The sequence below is a fragment of the Cnephaeus nilssonii genome (genome assembly GCF_951640355.1).
Source record: "Cnephaeus nilssonii genome assembly, chromosome: 17".
NCBI lineage: Eukaryota > Metazoa > Chordata > Mammalia > Chiroptera > Vespertilionidae > Cnephaeus > Cnephaeus nilssonii.
This window is the reverse complement of record NC_137088.1, coordinates 27,658,502-27,678,398: the sequence shown is the minus strand read 5'-3', so window position 1 is coordinate 27,678,398 and position 19,897 is coordinate 27,658,502. Positions and strand designations below refer to the sequence as shown.

Here is a 19,897-nt window from a genome sequence, read left to right as displayed (position 1 = left end):
TATTGGCAAAGTCTTTGGAAGGGCAATTAAGCAGGATCTATCAACATGAAAAGGTAACTCCCTTTGACTCAGCAATTCCACCTCTGAGAATCTACCCTCCTGATTATCTACATATGTGCACAAAGAAGCATGTGCAAGGATGCACAGTCTATCATGGTCCATCCCAACCAAAAGAACACGGTTGCTGTGCCTCTGTGTGCCCTGCCGTGCAAGTATCCTCAAGTCCTCAACTTATTTTGATCAGTGAAAAAAGCAAATTATGTAGACCATTACTTTTTTGTCTGATTCCATTTATATGAAACTGAAAAAAAAAACTATACACATGTATAGTGGCATGTCTAAATGCATCTATATGTAGGTAAATGTCTAGATAAAAGGCTAAAGAACATACACCAAACTGGGAGGTTGGGGAGAGGCAGGACGATTTGTGTCAAGGAGGTTGTTCATATTTCACTCTACGTACTTCTGTGCCACTTGACTCCTTCACAGCGCAACAGGTTAATATATTCCTTGTGGAGGGGGAAGTTGTAAAAAGTAAACTGCCCTCTAGTACACAGAATAGCATCCCCAACTGCTTTTGGCAAAGGAAGGAGCTGTTTTGAGAACTTAGAGCCACCCCTTTTTAGATCCCTTCCCCAGCTGTGAGCACAGTCCAGGTTGGGGATTTTTTCCCAGGGCTTTCTGAGCTGGGTGTCTATCCTTGTGGACATGAGCTGGGACTTTAAGCGGGGCATCAGACTCCATGCATGGAACACCCCAGTCATTTCTATTATAGCAAAGGCCTCACCCTGCAATGCCTCCCCGCCTCCCTTGCCCCTGCCTCCCAAGTGCTCCCACCCATCCACCCACCCACCCTGCTGCATCTCAAGCCCAAGGCTGTCCTTTCTTAAGCAGTAGTGAAACAAGTCCTGATGATGCTATTTTCCAGTCCTTCTGAAATTTGACTCCAGGAGGAACAGAATAAGGTCAACCGCAGTGAAAAGCAAAACCAAGAGCCGGGGCAGGGCATCGAGTATGGTGGTGAGTGTGGCCTTCATTTCCTCCAGGCAAAGAAACCTCAGGAGGCTGAGGTCAGGGCTTCCCAGCATTTTCACGCTGAGGCTTATTGGGAAATGTCAAAAGTTGCCACCCACACTTTGGCTGGGAAGGGAAAGGGGACTCCTTCTCCAGGGATGGGTTAGGGGTTGTGGGAAGACCTTTGCGTGAAACCAAGTTACTCTGGAGAGTCAGGAGAGATGGAACCGGTTCCTCCTCTGGGGAGTTACAGTGTTGGGAAGTTCACACTTTTAATCTTATTTAGAAGTTAACCTTTAAGCATAGATTTGAAGAGGTGAGAGGTGAGACCATGTAGATGTCTGAGGAAGAGCATTCCAAGTTCAGGGAACAGCACTGCAAAAGGCCCCAAGACAGGATTGTGTCTGGTGTGTTGGAAATATAGCAAGGAAGCCATTGTGGCTGGAGCTGAGTGAGTAGGGGGAGAATAGAAGGAGATAAGATCAGAAGGGAAGAGGAAAAAGGTAGAGCGTGAGCACTGCCTTGATATCTTTTAAAAAACTAGTTGGTGACTTATTAAATGCCTTGATATCTTGTAAGGCCTTTGCCTTTTATCCTAGAGGAGTTAGGGAGCCAATTGGCAGTCTACGAGCCAGGGAGCAGCATGATCTGGCTGATGTTTGACAGGATGGCTCTGGCTGCTGTGTTGAGAACAGACTGAAGGAGAAGGGGAAAGCAGGGAGGCCAGAAAGATGACAAATGCAACAGCCCAAAGGAGAGACAGCGTGGCTGAGTTTTCCGTGACAGAGTGGCCAGCATCACCTGGAGGGCCCAGGACGCTCTTTGGAGTACAAGGACTCCTTAGCACAAACAATAAAGTGCATATGCCAGCTCTCTGTGTGTTGCTAACAAAAGTTACTTCCTGTTAGTCCGGGGTGAGGCTTAGAAATTTGCATGTCCACAAGGTTCCAGGTGAGAATTCTGCTTGTCTGGCAACCACAATTTGAGAGCCCACTAATTTTCCCTTCAGAGCACCGATGGTAGTGTGCAACAATCACACTATCACGGCACATCCTCGAGAAAGCACCTTGCTCACCTCTGTGTCCCCGTGCCAAGCGTGATGCCTGGCACGAGTGTATTGAGCTTGGCTCTGGGCCAGATATGGTGCTCTATCGAATGACATTCTTGAGGATCCCTGGTTTGAACGGTTTGGTGGTTCCCGGTGATGAAACTTTCCACAAAGTGGCCATCAGAGGGAAGGGATTAATTATGATAGCAATAACAATGGGTGTGACTGAGTCCTGGTCCAGAGTCTGCCTAGGTGTTTTACTCACATCTTCTCCAATGAAATCTTGTAAAAGCCCCGTGAGTCTGGCATCATCACCCTGATTTCGTGAATGAGAAAACCAAGGCTTGCAGAGTTTAATTTTCTCAAGGTCACCCCATTAACAAGTACCAGACCCCAGCCAGGCTGGACTGACTGCTCTGCTCTGTTTATATCACAGACTGCCTCAAGGAGTCACTGATAAGAGGAGATTGCCTTGCCCACAGGAACTTCCTTACTTGGGGACTGTGAGCCATATTAAAAAACTCAGGGAATATGCCACCCTTTAAAAAAAAAAAAAAAGGCCTCCTGTCTGAATGGGGAGCCCTGTTCACATAGCACACTCCCAGGCCCCAAGCTATTCTTGATAGAAAACCCTGGTCCCCTAATAGGTAGTGCCTTTTCCAACGTTAAGTATTTTTTGCTGATCTGTGTGGTTTTGATCAGTCTCTGGGGGAACAGTTTCCTCAACCCTCACGCTCTGCCCAGCCTCCTCCTGCAGGATGTTGGGTGCAGTATTGTGCTGGGGGGGGGGGGGGGGGGGGGCTGAAGCTTGAATAAGTCGAGGCCAGCTAACCTCTAAAACAGAAAAAGAAAATCAAGTTCCAAGACTTCCGGCCGGATCAGCCTCTCTCCTCCCGCAGCCTCCCCAGAGGATAAAAATAGCCGCCGCCTCCGAGGGCCGCACTGTGGTGGAGCAACTGCCCCTGGAAGCGGCCTGGCCCAGGAGCAGCTGCTCCCCCAGGCTCCGGCCAGCAGGAGGCTTGGGGGTCAGGCCCAGGACCTGCCCCTAAGGGGCGAGGTGACCCGGGCCAGGCAGGGGCGCTTAGAGGCCTCACGGAGAGAGGGAGCCCTGGAGCGAATTGGACCGCGACGATGGGTGGCTCGCATTCATCAGGAGGCCTGGAGATACTCCGTGGCTTCGCTGGCTGCCTCTGAAAAAGACCATGTATCCGTGATTCTTAACCTCCTTGGGGTACAGGGACCCCCTACAACAAACGTTGAGATGTACATACCACTTCTCTGTGTGTGCTCAAGCATACAAAGACATAGATGTTGTACACCGACACACGCAGAGATACAAACACACTTTTGCACACAATGTTACATTCTTGGGAGAGGGGGCTGTCAAAGCCTGGCTGGACCACAGGTTAACAACCCCAGATGCGGGTTGGTAATAGGGACACAGAACAACTATAAAAAATAAAAATTTGGCCCTAACTGGTTTGGCTCAGTGGATAGAGCATCGGCCTGCGGACTCAAGGGTCCCAGGTTCGATTCTGGTCAAGGCATGTACCTTGGTTGTGGGCACCTCCCCAGTAGGGAGTGTGCAGGAGGCAGCCGATGGATGTTTCTCTCTCATCGATGTTTCTAAGTCTCTATCCCTCTCCCTTCCTCTCTGTAAAAAAAATCAATAAAATATATTTTTTAAAAATAAAAATAAATAAAAATTTGTAACATTTAACAACAGGCGACTGAAGTTTCCTAAGCAGCTCTTTTTGGAGAATAAATGTATAGAGTATATATGCATGAGAACAAACACAGGAATGTTAACGTGGACCTCTGATGGTGGGATACAAGGTGATTGAAATTTTTCTCCATTTTCTCACTAAACAAAAAAGTAACTTTTTCTTTTGCAACCAGAGCGGCCGCATCCAGGCATTTCCTTGGACCTGGGGAGCCCCCTAGGCTGCAGGCGCGGCCCCGGCCGGCCTGGCCGCACTCCCCGCCGCGGTGAGGGTGTTGCAGACAATAGACAAGCAAACATCAGGCTGGTGACAACGTGGGGTAGGGGCGGGCTCCTTTCGAGGGTGACCAGAGAGCCCTTCGCGGGCGACTGCACTTTAAAAATCAAAGCGCTCCGCGCCCGGCCCGGCCCCGCACGGAGCGGACGATGCCTGCGCGCGCGCTCCCGGAGCGGCGGCGACGCGCACGGGCGCGCCCCCGCGGCCAGCCCCCCGCAGTGGACGATGCCGCCGAGGAGGAGGCGGCGGCGGCGGCGCGCTCCGGCGGTCTGAAGCGGCGGCCGGCTGCCACGGGCCGGCGGCGCGATGAGCTGGGCGGCCGCCCCCGGCTCGGGGCTGTGAGGGGCTCGGGGCCGGGGGTGGGCGGCGGCGGCGCGGCGGCGGGCGGCCAGCGCTCTTTCCTGGCGGCGGCGGCGGTGGCCATGCGCGGGACGGCGCGGCCGGGGCCGCCGTGCCGGGGCCGCCTCCTGGGGGCCCGCGGCCTGAGGGTCCCGCCGCCGCCGCTGCTGCTCCTGATTGCGCTGCTGCCGCTGCAGCCCGCGCCCGGCGCTGCCGCCGCCCCGGCCCCGCGGCCCCCGGCGCTGCTGCCCGCGGCCGCGGGGCCCAGCGTGAGCCTCTACCTGAGCGAGGACGAGGTGCGCCGGCTCATCGGTGAGTGGGGCCGCCTGCGCCGGGGCGGGCAGGTCGGGCCCGGCCCGGGCTGCTTCCGGCCGTCGGCGGCCCAGTCCGCGCGCGGTGGACCGTGGGCCGGTCCCCGCCGGGTCCCCTGGTGCTCCCTATCCCGTCCCAGCACCCGGGGTCGCCTCCGGGGCCCGGTCTCTGCCTGCCGTGCTGGCTGGGAGGTGTGGTCCCTGCCTCGCCCCAGCGCCCCGGGTCAGCCTTCTGGCTTCTCCCCTGCGCCCTGGCTGCTCCGCCACTGAAGGACCTGGGGATGCCTTGGCCGCCGCGAAATACCCGGGTTGCACCCCATTCCCTCCTCCACATAGCCTCTTCAGCCCTTCACCCCATTCCCTAGAGTCAAGCACCCTTCCAGCTTGTCTTCCCCGCCGCACCAAGTTTCTTTGACCCTTTCTATGCGTGTCACTCTAGGGCCCTGGATTTTGGATATCCCGAAATCCACTTTTTATGTAGACGAACCCTGTAAACCCTTGGCGGGTGGTTTTGATGCCCCAGTAGAGGCCACACTACTGAGCTCATATTTTCTGGTTATCACGCTTTAAAAAAAAATATGCGAGAGAGAGGTCATAGGGGCATTGCATGCTCATGGCAGTCTCCAAATCTTGCGACCGAGAGGCATACTTTTAAATAGTGAATGGGTCTCCAGGTAGCCTGCACCTTTGAGCTTCTTAGCTGGGATGTGCTGGAGTTTGACTGATCCTTATTCCTGGGCCACTGTCCTACTTTGAATACTTTGTAGGGAAAGGAGAACTTGGCTTTGGGTCAGTTGGTTCTATTCTACTTAATTAGTTAGCTTTGTCGTTTGGGAATTAATTAAAAAAATAATAATGGTGTTCTCATGTTGGGACTTGGTGGATTTTGGAAATGACCCCTCCGAGGAAGGTCTGATAGAAATGGCCCCAAATGGGACGTTTTTGATAGTTGCAGATACTTAGACAATTACTTTCTTTTGTGTGTTATTTCATCTCAGGTTTGTGGTGCATCTGAGGGATCGATTATTGGTCAGTTTCATTTTTTTTTTTAAAGTTGTAAGACCTTGAGGTCTTTTAAGGAATTGCTTTTAGCAGACTGTTTAGATATTGTTACATAGAAGGGTTTGCAGTCTTTAACCAAAGAAGAATGCTGTGTTTTTATAATGTCTTGCATTCTTAATCCTCTTTCTAGTCTAGCTGAATCAACTGAACTTAGTTTAGCTGAACTAAAACTGCAAATTGGGTTAGTACTTGGAACATAAAACTAAGGTTTAGGAAAAAGTATGAATACTTATAGATCTGCTCATATAATTAATTAAAAATTTTTTTTAATGTATTATGCATGGTGTTGTAAAGTTGTTGTTTTTTGTTGTTGTTGTTAAAAGCATGCATATTATTTGTGCTTTGTTTACATGTCAGAAACCAGTCTGGGTGGAGGATGGGACAACTAGAGGCTGACATTGATTGAGTGCCTGTGCCATATACCTGCCCCTACTTGTTTTATATACATCATTTCCTCGACTTTTCTTGTGACCCAGTGAGATAGGTATTACTATTCCCATTTTAGAGATGAATAAAGTAAGGCTTTAAGTAACTTGCTCAAAATCACACAGTTTATTACCTTTTTAAAAAATCGAATATAGTGCTTAATATAGTGTTTGACATAAGCTGCAAATATAGTGTTTAATATAAGCTGCAAAGTTTTAATTGAATGAAGAAGATATTGTTTATTCTATAGCAGCTTGATTATGGCATGGTGGAAAAATAATGATTGCTAATGAATACTTGAAATGATGTATTTGTTACCCAGTTGATGAGCAGAATGGGCTGTTGGGAGCAAAGAGGGAGGTTTGCCTTGCTGATTAACCTCGTCCACCTTTGGGCCAGAGGGGTCTCCAGCAGTATTTTCTCTAATGCAAACAGAGTTGACCTGTTACAGTGGGTCTCTTGACTATACACCCTGCCAGATCCAGGTCCTCTCCTTCCAGGCCCCTTCCCATGTCCCTTATACATTCTACCTTTAAAGTATTCCTTGGATGCACCTGGGTGCAGAAGAGCTAGTGGGTAGGACTGGGGTGTATACCAGGCATCCTGAGTTCTTAGAATGCATTTTCCCATGGAAAATCTTATGGCATTTACGACTACTTGAAATAATACTTTGTGCCATATTTTTGTATCCTTATGGGTTAAATGCCTTCAGAAAGCTGACTTGGGAAGCTAACCATCATTTTATATTTCTAAGACAATGAGCTTGGAATTCCGAGTAGGAAACTTATAAATGAAGTTGATAGTGACAACATTATAAGTTGAACTGATTGCCTGGATATGAGACTAAGTTGTTGTTTTAGTCAGTTACTACATGCACATAATTTATAAAATAATCAAATAGCGCTAAAATGTTCAAAGTGAAAAACAGCAGTCTCCTTCCTACCTTTGGCCTTTTAATCCCCCAGGCTCTACTCCAGTGGAAGCTACTATCCTATCTAATAAAAGGGTAATATGCAAATTAACCATCACTCCGTCACAAACATGGCGGTGCCCATAGCCACAAGATGGCGGCGCCCAGTCCTCTCAGCCCCACCGGAGTCCCCCCAGTCCCGGGGGCGGGGGGGCGGCCGCTGAGAGTGGGAAGCGTGAACGGCCTGGCGGAATGCTTGCTTCTTCGTCGCAGCGATGAGGCAAGCATTCCACCCCGGCCGCAGATGGGCCTCTGGCCAGGCCGGGGCGTGGAACGCTTACGTTGTCACCCCAGTGACGAGGCAAGCGTTCTGCGGCCAGGCCCTGCAGAGAGCTACTGGCGCACGGATTCGTGCACAGGGCTACTACTCTTAAACTAGTTCTGCTTATTCCCTGCCCCCTGTTTTTTACTTTCATATTTCTAAATCAGTGTATAATAAGCATTTGACTTTCCAGTATCATAACTGAGTACTTGCCCTCTTCTCTTCCCCAATCCCCCCAATATAGTTATATAACAACTAGAGGCCCAGTGTATGAAATTCATGCACAGGGGGGTGGGGTCCCCTCAGCCCAGCCTGTACCCTCTCCAATCCGGGACCCCTCTCACAATCCTGGACTGCTGGCTCCTAATTGCTCACCTGCCTGCCTGCCTGGTCGCCCCTAACTGACCTCCCCCTTCGCCCGCCCCCTGACGACCTGATTGCCCCTCACTGCCCCTCGCTGCCTCTGCGTGCTGGCCTGGTCGCCCCAAACTACCCCCTCCCTGCCAGCTTGGTTGCCCCCAACTGCCCCCCTCTGCTGGCCTGGTCGCCCTAACTGCCCCCCCTGCTGGCCTGGTCACCCCCAACTGCACTCCCCCCCCCAACCTGGTTGCTCCCAACTGCCCCCCCTGCTGGCCTGGTTGCCCCCAACTGTCACCCCTGCTGTTGCTCCTCACGGCCCCCCCAGCCAGCCTGGTTGCCCCATGCAGCCTGCTGTTCAGTCATTTGGTCGTCCCTCACTAACCCCCCTGCTGGCCTGGTTGTAGGCAGCCATCTTGTGAGGACGTGAGGGTTAATTTGCATATTACCTCTTTATTATATAGGATTTTTGGTAAAACCAGCAGTCAGTATTTGCATTATTGTGTATATATTTATTGCTCATTTATGAGTTAAATAGTGACCCATGATTATATATTTTTTCCCTATATATTTTGGTCTTTCCTGGAGCAAGTAATTAATTGCCTTTTAATTTAAAAATATTTTTTATTCATTTCAGAGAGGGAGAGAGAGATAGAAACATCAGCGATGAGAGAGAATCATGGATCGGCTGCCTCCTGCATGCTCCCTAACGGGGATCGAGCCTGCAACTAGGGCGTGTGCCCTGGACCCAGAATTTAATCTGGGACCCTTCAGTCTTCAGGCCAACACTCGATTCACTGAGCCAAACCAGCTAGGGCAATTAATTGCCTTTTAAGTTTTTTGATTTTTTTTTTATATGTACCTATGGCTACATTCCCTCAAATATTCCAAGAAATATGTTAAATGCCTTTTGATTTTCCCCCAGGTAGTACATCAGATCATTTATCAGTTCCACTTGGTTTCCCCTCACAGACTTGTCCCTCCAGAGCCTCCCATCCTCTTATTCCAATCTGGACAGTAGGATTGTTTTTCCTGTGACTTCTGTTCCTTTTCTCTCTTAGAGCCTGTTTCCGAGGTCTCCTGTCTTCCTTTCTCTTGGTTTGCTTTGTTTTGTTAAAGTGCACCCGCTTTAGAAGGGGTGCATGGGAGGTAAATTATTTGAGGCCTTGCATGTCTGAAGGTGTCTATCTGTCTTCATGCTTTATAGGTAACTTGGCTGAATTTAGTGTATTAGATTGAAAATAATTATCCCCCCCCCCCCCCTTCACAATTTTGGTGGCATTTTCACACTGTTTTTTGGCCTTAAGAGATTTTCTGATGAAAATCCAAAGCAATAGATTCCTTTTCTTTTTCTTTATGTCTTTAAATCTTTTTCTCGGGTGCTCTGAAATTTATAAGCTTCTGTGTGGGTCCTTCTTTCTGTCTGTCTGTCTGGGCCCTTTCAGTCTAGAGACTCATATCCTTCAGTTTTCAAAAATGTTGATTACTTCTTTGGTAATTTCCTACCCTCTACTTTTTGTTCTTTCTTTCTGAGATGTCTGTTGGCTTGGTTATCGAATCTTCTGGAATTGATGTTCAGGTTTTCTTAACTTATGTTGCCTCTTATTTATATTTTTATATTAGAGGTGGTAAAAGGGGAGAATTTCTTAATTTTGTTTCCCAAGTTTTTATTTTTAAAAATTTAATGATGGCCCTAGTTGGTTTGGCTCAGTGGATAGAGCATTGACCTGCGGATAGAAGGGTCCCGGGTTAGATTCTGGTCAAGGGCACAGCCCTTGGTTACAGTCTCTATCCCCAGCCCTGGCCAGGGCATGTGCAGGAGGCAACCAATCGATGTGTCTCTCTCACATTTATATTTCTCTCTCTCTGTCTCTCCTCTTCCCTTCCATTCTCTAAAAATCAATGAAAAAATATCCTCAGGTGAGAATTAACAAAATAAAATAAAATTTTAATGATGATGTTTTTAAATTTTATAAGCTCTTTTTGTTCTATATGTCCATTTCCATTTTATTCTTATTTTATAAATGTACTAGAGGCCCAGTGCATGACATTCGTGCACTTGGGGGGGGGCTTTCCTCAGCCCGGCCTGCGCCCTTTCGCAGTCCAGGAGTCCTCGGGGGATGTCTGACTGACAGCTTAGCGCTGCCACGGAGGCGGGAGAGGCTCCTGCCATTGCCACTGCACTCACCACCCATGAGCCCGGCTTCTGGCTGATGGGAGCGCACAGAGCACCAGGGGGCAGCTCCTGCGTTGAGCGTCTGCCCCCTGGTGGTTAGTGCGCGTCATAGTGACCAGTCGTTCCGCCAGTCGATTTGCATATTACCCTTTTATTGTATAGGATTATCTTCCCTTATCTTTGAGGTGTGTGTGCATGTTGTTTTTAATTTTTCTATATATTTAATATATTTTTAATATTCTGCTTCCTCCAGTGTGCTGTTAATTTCAGGGTTCTTTTTAAGTTTGTTTATATCATAAATGTCTGGTGACCCTTGGCTGTCTGTTATTAAGAGCGAGATGCTGAAAAGTTGAATAGGTAAGAGAAAGCATGTGTGTGTGCATGAGCTCTAGTGGTCTAATTTGACTACTCTTGGGGTGCAGGTGGAATCTACCCCACATATCAGCACTTTCACGTCTTCTTTGGGACTAGTGTCTACAGAGAAGACACCTCCAGTTTCCTGCCTCTGGTATGTTTGGCGATACACCAGCAGCCTGGGTGTGGGTTAGATTTTGACTTCTGTTTACAGTACTCCTGCCAACATGGCTCAGTTTTTTCAGAACAACTTTAGGTCTCCTGCTGGACCTGGGGGCCCAACTGCTTTGAATACCTCCTTCAGAAGCCCCCCCTTTGTCAGGCCTTTGGTGGCTCCATTGCTGAGCCCCTCAGGAGTCCTGAGGGACAGTGACCATTCCTTCAACTGTTTAACTTCTTGCAAAAGTTGTTGAAATGTATGATGTGCTGTTGTGTCCTTTTCCTTCTGTTTGTCTTTGTGGTTTAATGCCTTTATGATTTCATTGCTATCATTTTAGGGGAGTTTTGGGAGGAAACGGGGATAAAGGCTAGTGGTCATTCCCTAATGTGTAACTGGCACTTAGGGTTGGCTTTGACTATTGAAGAACTAACTGGTGCCGTGTAGCAGTTTTTTGGTAATAACACTATTAAAACTAGTAGTGGTGGCTGAAGTAGCAGCTAACATTTTAGAACAGGGGTCCTTACACTTTTTAAACAGGGGGCCAGTTCACTGTCCCTCAGACCGTTGGAGGGCTGGACTATAGTTTAAAAAAAAACTATGAACAAATTCCTATGCACACTGCACATATCTTATTTTGAAGTAAAAAAACAAAACGGCAAAAACACCCGCATGTGGCCCGCGGGCCGTAGTTTGAAGACGCCTTCTTTAGAAAGCTGCTGACCAGTGGAATCTTTCGTCTGTGTCAGGTCCTAAGACAGTCACCGTGTTAGGTATGTACTGTTATTTCCGCTTTACAGATGAGGAAACAGCTTGGAGGAGGCTGTGCCCTTGACCAGACCAGCCCAGTTCCTTGGTAGTGGCCATGCAGTCCTATGGAAGTCCATTGGTCCAGAGACTCCAAAGCCTCAGGAGCTTTTCATCAGATGTGCCCCTGGGCCCTGCTTCATTGCTCTCATTTACTCTTCTTAACACGCTGCATTTTAGGCATCCATTTCCTCCTTTTACTGCTGAGGACTCTGATTCTGGGCCCTTGGGGTAGCCAGGAGAGTGGCAGGTCTTGACTAAGTCCTGCCTGCGTCCTGAATCCCTACTGTCGCTTTGTCAACTCTAGAGGAGCTAGTAACCAAAATACTCAGAGAGTACAATCTGCAAGCCTGCTGCCATGTGTGTTTGCCGTAGTCTGGGTCCTTATCTGCATCCTCCTGTGGTCTCTAAGTGAGTTTCCTGAGGTCCAGAGCTTGTGAAAGTGGCATGTGGCTGGGTCAGTGCTGGGGTTTAGGAATAACATGCTGGTGAGTGGGGGGTAGGGTATAAACTGGTCATGGCAGCAGTATTGGTGGTGATAAGGAATCTGTAGTGGTCAGAGGGACTTCTAAGAATAGACTCTGCCTCTCACCAATTAGAATTTCGCTTTGGACAACTTGCTTCCCCTGGAAGAGTTAAGCATTCATTGTTCGTATCTTATTTAAAATCAGGTCAATGCTAGTTGAGGTCGTTGCTCTCCAAATCAGTCCAGTGAAGAATTTTGAAGCCCATATTGTGGTAGAAAATGGTGATTCGAAATTATTAAACTTTTCTTGAGGAACTTAGAATTTTGTAGGGAAGACTTATATCTACAACTATAACACTGAGATAAGAGTTATACTGCTGGTTGATATAAGTAAGTTATTGTAGATGACTTTTGACTATAGAAGGAGGGAGGGGAGAAGCTTAGAGAGTTCCAGGAAAGGAGACATTTGAGTGTCATCTTGAAGGATGAGTTAGATGGGCAGAAAAGAGAAACAGGTCATGCTAGGCAGAGAAAAGAGTAAGACCAAAGCCATAGTCCTGTGGAATCAGGTGTGTGAAATCAAGGAGTAGAAAGCCCCTAATGTGGTTAAGATGAAGAAAAATTGGCAAAGTCAGAGAGTGGTAGAATATAAAGCTGGGAGGTAGGTTGAGGTTGGATTGGGAATTTATCTTATAGGTAATGAGGAGCTGTTGAAGAACTTAGGAAAGGAGTGTGCACGGTCAGGACTGAGTTATAGAAAAGATAGCTTTGGCCCCAGTGAGAATGGTGGTTTGTAGACTGAAAAACTGGATCTGGGAACTGGGACAAAGCCAGCCTTGTGATAAGGGGATCAACGAGGGCAGTTGAAGGGGTGGGACGGATTTGTGAGGAATTTACAGGGAGTTTGTAGGAGACTTAGTGGAGACAGGAGGGTTAAAGAAAAGGGAGGAGTCAGAGAGGAATCCAGGGTTTCGGATTTGGGCAGCTGAATGGAAGGACTCTCTCTTTTTGGGAAGTGGCTGAGGGAAAGAAAAAAGAGATGAGCCATGTGTTCCTCTTCTCCCAGCCTCTTTCTTTCCTCTTCAACCTCAGGCCAAGTGCTTGGTGTGGGAGGGCATGAGGGTGTCCTCTCTGCTGTTGAGTCTGGCATAACCTACCACTGCTGAAACCCCCAGGAGGCGGGGTGCTGGTGGAGGTGGGCTAGCACCCTACCGCAACCTCTTCACCCTGGGCCTTCCGGGTGGGGTTGGTGGCATTGGCCAGCATCAGTTTGAATCCATGTGTTCTTCATTGGGAGAGCAAGGCTGAGTGAGACATTGTGCAATTGTGGGTTTTGAGTTATTTTTTCCTTCTTCGTGCTACACATGTGGGAGAACTCTATCCAATTATAGCTAAACCTGTCCCCTGTGAGTCACATCCTGAGTTGACTAGTCAGTTCTGAAGGTGCTGCCTAAAATACTGTTCAGATTTTAAGAGTCACTTTAGAAACAAATGAAAACATGGAGGTATTCTTTGAGTACCATGAACTGAGGAGTTCCACAGCATTACTCTTGGGGTTTTAATGCAGTTATGCCAGTGTTCTGAAAAAACTCGCCAGCTCTACAAAAACTAAAAACTACAGCACACAAAAACTTGGACATGAAACAGAGCCATTAGCTACTCTGAAATTATATCACACTTAAAAGTATGTTTTTTTTGGTGTTATTCTTATTGATGTACATCAACTATAATATTTCTAATTAGAATGTTTTTAAACAGCTTTCATTTATGAAGGGCCTCTTTAAATGTGCCAAAAAATAATGCATGCGTATTGCTGAGTTACATAATACATACTTATCGAAGGATTCTTTTTACTATGCCTAGCGAGGGACAGTGTGAATTGTAGAATATTTCTGAAAAGTAATTTCATAGGTCCCATTCGTAAGAAAAATAAGTTATGTCTTGTTCATAAATAAATATGTTCTTGTATAAATATGTCTGTTTTAGTTGCACCTCTTGCTGGGTGACAAGTACTTCACGTGTGTTCTCTTTTGTCAACTGTAGGAGTTAGGTGGCATTGACATTTTTGTACAGATAAAGCTGAGGCTCTGGGGAATTACAGAATTTCCTGGAGGTCACAGAGATGTCTGGGGCTCCGTGACTCCAGAGCACGTGCTTCCTCTGTTGTGCTGCCTCTGAAGGTTAGCAGTTTAGTCTTTTATCTGGCCAGAATCATCCGAGGGACGTAAACAAAACGCAGACTCCTAGACCTACTCTGAGCAGTTGTTTAGGAGATCCGAGATGGGCCACAGCTAATGAACCTTTTGAATGCCATGTTTCATTGATTGTAAAATGTGTAGTTTTTCTACATTTGAACATCTCTGAAATTGGAACCATTTTACAGTCAGTGGAGAGTCATCAGTTAATTGACAGTTTATTTTTCATTCTTTAGATTAAAGAAAGCTTACACATAATTTTCCACCCTTTTTTTTTTTGGTGCCTGTTACAATTTCCAGAGTTGTGAAATTCACTGGTGGTATTTATTATTTGCTTACTAGAGGCCCGGTGCACAAAATTCATGCACTGGCAGGCGGGGGGGGGGGGGGGGAGGGGGCGGTGTCCCTCAGCCCAGCCTGCACCCTCTCCAATCTGGGACTGCAATCTGTCCGACTGCCGGTTTAGGCCTGATCCCACAGGGACTGCTGGTTCCTAACCACTTGCCTGCCTGCCTGCCTGATTGTCCCTAACCACTTCTGCCTGCCAGCTTGATTGCCCCCTAACCGCTCCCCTGCCAGCCTGATTGACGCCTAACTGCTCCCCTGCCAGCCTGATGGCCCCCAACTGCCCTCCCCTGCCGGCCTGGTCACCCCCAACTGCCCTTTCCTGCAGGCCTGGTGGCCCACAACTGCCCTACCCTGCCGGCCTGATCACTGCCCTCCCCTGCTGGCCATCTTGTGGTGGCCATCTTGTGATGACTGGGGGTGGCCATCTTGTGATGACGTGTGGGCGGCCATCTTGTGATTATGCGAGGGTCACCTAGCCTTTTATTGGTATAGATGGTAATGTCTGTGTCTTTGCAGGGAATCCAAATGACTGCAGTGTGATATTACCATTAGGTTTAAAAGCAAAAGCAGTTCAGTATTTAGCTAGGAAGTTGCTGGCAAGGGTAATGTCAGTGGTTCTCAACCATTTTTTGTGTGAAAGCCTTACGGCCTTTTGCTAGACAGAGGCATGGGTACCCCACATGATAAGCACCTAAAACGTAAGTTTTGTACACTGTGTATGGGATTCTTTGACTTTGGGGGCCTTGCAGGGACACCTGTTGAAAGCTTATGGGTGTATCTGAGTCCCACAAAAGCTGGTTCTGGAAAGGGGCATCTGTTACATTCTGTATTTCATCCTGGATTCACTGACCTCCTACAGCAAGCATGTCAAACTTGCGTCCCTCAGGCCACATGCGGCCCACAAGGAATATTTTTGCGGCCCAGCCGATATAACGGCACGTAAGAAACATTTTAATAAAAATTTTGTAACTTAATTTTTACAAAATCCTGTTATACATAATTATTAATAACGAACTACAACGTTCGATAATGACTAATTACAATAATCCTGTTGCATTCATTTCCCTTACGCCTCTTATGCACAGGCACACTGTTTCTCTCCACTAATACTAGCAGCAAATATTTTAGCACCAATTGCCATGTCATTAGTCTTGTATGACTTGCTTGGTGTGCACAACAGGAAATATTTCGCTTTTGGAGAACAAGAAAAATAAGTTTATTTGTGTTGCGCTTATTAATATGTGCAGTTATTCATTGTCTGGTAAGTTCAAGAAACAATATTAATTTTTATTAAAATGTTCTATTATTTTATGTTAACGATTACTCATTTATTTCAGCCCTTTGTATTCAGCATGTCTCTATTGAAATAAACCTATGTTTCTATGAAAATTGAAGCTTTTGTTTTTTTGCGGCCCACATAAACTTAATTAAACCTTGTTTATTTGGCCCGTGTTAGCCTTTAGTTTGACATGCTTGTCCTGTAGAATTTTAAAAATTTTGCATTCTTTGAGGTTCTTAATGTTTGATGGGTTTTGACAAATGTACAGTGCCATGTATCCACCAGATTATCATACAGAATAGTTTTTCTACCCTAAAAAAACCCCGTGAGTAGGGGGCATTTATATTTATAAATACTCCCCTGATATTTTAAATAATTTTGCTTTTTTAAAAACATATTCATTATGGAAAATCTCAGACAATAACTCATGGCCAGTTTTGTTTTGTCTATACCACTCCACTCCCTTACCCTCACTTCCCCATTCTTCACTTCAATTATTTTGAAGCAAACCCAGACATACAATTTTGTAAAACTTTTTATTATGTATCTCTAAAAGATAGAGACTCTTTAAAAATTTATAATAATTATCATTATACCTAAGAAATAAATAATAATTGGTACATATCAAACATCTAGGCTGTGCAGATCTTCCTGGTTTATAAATGAACTAGAGGCCTGGTGCATGAAATTCATGCACTCGGGGGAGGGGGGTCCCCCAGCCTGGCCTGTGCCCTGTCACAGTGCTAGAGCCCCACAATCAATCACCCCAAAGAGGTAGGCCCCGCCCACCCATCCAGGGCTCCTCGATGGATTGCCCCAAAGAGGTAGGCCGGAGCCGGGGGTCCCGCCTCTGTGCCCACAGGCGGGACCCCCAGGACCCCCAGGCAGGACTCACTGCGTGGAGGCGGGACTCCCATGCAGGCCTCACTGTGCAGAGCCAGGGACCCCAGGCAGCCTTGCCTCGCGGAGCTGGGGGACCCCCAGGCAGGCCTCGCCGGACTCCCAGGCAGGACTCCCAGGCAGGCTCCGTGCTGCACATGCAGTGTCAAGCCCAGCCCTGCCCACCTGCACGTGCCTGCTGTGTGCACAGCCATCTTGTGACGGCGTGAGGGCATCACGGCGTGGTGACCACTTAGGCTTTTATTAGTAAGGATGTTTATATTGAGACTCTTGCCTGACACTGGTTTCCTCTCCTAACCCTGCCATGTGTTTAGTTATCTGGTGCCATGCTCCTTCTTACCCTGGGGTCTGCCTCACATACTTTCCCAGATCTTTACATGGTTAGAGCCTTCTTGATCTTAATTGAACATGCCACTTTCTCAGAGCCTTGCCTTTCTAGGTTTGTGCCATTCTGTTCTCTCACCTCTGTTTTATTTTAAGCAATTAATACTTTTGTTGTTTCTATACCCCATCCCTCCCATAGGAAAGTTTATTTTCTTTGAGTAGAGACCTTATTTATATTTCTACTCTATATCCCTAGCACCTAAAACTTAGTATGTATTAGATGCTCAGTAAAAGATCAGTGAATGAATCCTACCTTTTTTTTTCACTATCTTGTACCTTACTGAGGCCATCATTCTCTTGATCTTTTCTCATTGTCTGATAAGTCTCAAAAGGGGAATTGGACTGAACTTATACTTATGAATGGAAGTTTAAATAAATTAGTTTTTAATAGCTTATTTTCTTTGAAGTTGCTTAATTTCCCCAAGTCTCTGTCCCTTGTACCCGACTCCCTGGGTAAGGTGCTCCCCATCTTGGCTTCCGTAATTCTCTACAAACAAATCCCTGTCACTGTACCCATCACATTGTCTTTCCTCTACTGCACTAAGGCCACCTCCTATCTTGGCACATAGCAGTGTCTCAGGAGACTCTTAGTACACACTCCAGTTAAAGGGTGTGAAATATTAAAGAGAGATTCTGGTTTTTTTCCAATAATTAAAAGCTGGGAAATATAATTTCTAATCTTTTCATCTGAAATGCATAACCTGCTGTTAATTCTATCCAGTGTATTTTTTCATCTCATAACATCTCATAACTTTGATTTGGGTCTTTTTATATCTTCCATGTCTCTACTTAACTTTTGATCATCTGGATGGGTTACAGTTATAATAGTTGTTTCAAATTGTTTAAATGTCCTTGTCTGCTCATTCTAACATCTGTGCCAGTTCTAGGTTGGTTTCAATTGATCTATGTATCTATCTATCTATCTCCCATGCCTGGTAGTTTTTGACTGGATGTGACACATTGTGAGTTTTTCCTGGTGGGTGCTGGATATTTTTGTATTTATATAAATATTCTTGGCTTTTTAAAAAATAACTTTTTTTTATTGATTTCAGAGAGGAAGGGATAATGAGAGAAACATCAATGATGAGAGAGAATCATTGATCAGCTGCCTCCTGCACACCCCCTACTGGGGATCTGCCTCCTGCACGCTCCCTACTGAGGGTCAAGCCCACAACCTGGGGATGTGTCCTGACTGGGAATCGAACCATGAGCCCCTGGTTCGTAGGTCGACGTTCAACTACTGAGCCACTCCAGCCGGCTAAATATTCTTGGTTTTTGTTCTAGGACTCAGTTAAGTTACTTGTAAAAAGTTTGATGCTTTCAGGTCTTGCTTTTAAGACTTGTTAGGTAGCACAGGAGCAGTGCTCAGTGTAGGGCTAATTATTCCCACTACCTAGTCAAGTCTATTCTGTGTCCTTTCTCCAGTGACTGGGAATCATGAGGCTTTCCAGTCTGGCTGGTGGGAATAGGCAATGTTTCAGATCCTATGTAGGTGCTAGACACTTACCTTTTATCCTTTTTCTGTGCTTGCTCTGATCAGTACTCAGCTGAAGGCTGGAGGGTAACCCTCTGCAATCTTGCAAGTTCTCTCCTCTCTGATTCTTTGTTCTACATATTATAGCTGTCTTTTTCTTTATGAATTCTTATATATATATATTTTTTCGTTATTACAAATGAGAGAGTTAATCTGGTCCTGTTATTCTATCTGGTCCAGAATTAGAAATAACCAAGGATTATCTTTTTTATTGTTTGCATCTTTCCCACAGTTGTTTAACTCCTTTAATTATTTGTTAAAGGAGAGAATTTAGTCCAATTTAAAGAAAAAGATTCCAAGGCTTTGTATGTATGCATGCATGGGTACATAAGTGTAGATATATAGTAGATAACATGGTGTGGGACAATATTGGACTTGGAGTCAGCATATTGAGTTTTAATTCTCCTGCTATCTGTGTAGGCAAGTAATTAATGTTTCTGAGTGTAGGTGGGTTTCTTCATATTAAGATGCTTTTCAACCAGCAATAGGATGTGTATTACCATAGTTGCTATGATGTATATGAAAATGCTACATAAATCTCAAAGCAATTTATTTTAGTGATTGGTGGGGGATTTGCGTGTTTTTGGATGAAAACTAGAATCATAGAATGTTAAAAAGAGAGGTCATTTAGATATCACATGGTTGATTGATTGCCTTTAGTAGCAACATTTATCACTCACTCACTGAACAATTATTTATTGAGTATATACTAGGCTGTATTTGGGGGGTATGGGACATATTCTGGTGAATAAAACGAAGATCTTTGCCTTCATGGAACTGACTTCTAGCAGAGCACTAAGTGACTTGCCTGAGAAAATAATTCAGGTAGCTTTGGATCTGGACTCCAAGTTAGCACTTTGCAGTGCTTCCTGTTGCTGGCAGGGAGAAATGTGTTTGTGAGTTTTCCATTGTGCTTTGAGACCATGAACATAACAGCAAACTAAGTTACTAATGGCCTCCACAGCTGACTGTGGAGCATGCTCCTGTTAGGAGTTGCCTGTGAAAGAAGTTGAATGGTGATTATGTCAAACTATGTGCAAATTGCTGCATCTCTTATAGGGCAGGAACCAATGACAAATTATTTCCCAGTATCTTTAAAAAATATATATATATTTTTATTGATTTCAGAGAGAAAGGGAGAAGGAGAGAGAGAGAGAAACATCAATGATGAGAGAGAATCATTGATTGGCTGCCTCCTGCATGCTCCTTACTGGGGATTGTACCCTCAACATGGGCTTGTGCCCCTGATCGGAACTGAACCTGGGACCCTTCAGTCTGCAGGCCAACGCTCTATGCACTGAGCCAAACCAGCCAGGGTTTTCCCAGTATCTTTTTACCAGATAGTGAAACATTCTGGCACTATGGCTGGGCATGCTTCATATTTTACGTTATAGTGCTTGAGATCTGGGTTATGTTTTTATTCCTTTTTATCCTTGGATAGGATTTGGGAATCACCTTTAACATCGGTGCAGTTGTGGTACAAATCACATCTTTGGGGGAATTCTTTT

At 46.1% G+C, this 19,897-nt stretch overlaps 1 protein-coding gene across 2 annotated transcripts in view; it reads left to right on the top strand.

Annotated features, from left to right (window-relative positions):
- Positions 1-4,297: 4,297 nt before the first annotated feature.
- The window catches only part of RYK (receptor like tyrosine kinase), an 89,769-nt gene continuing 74,169 nt past the window's right edge, over positions 4,298-19,897 (top strand). For both annotated transcript variants that reach the window (XM_079795666.1, XM_079795665.1), the window contains exon 1: positions 4,298-4,713. In XM_079795666.1, the coding sequence (XP_079651792.1) occupies positions 4,485-4,713 (229 nt within the window). In that variant the 5' untranslated portion in view covers positions 4,298-4,484. The remainder of the gene's footprint in view (positions 4,714-19,897) is intronic.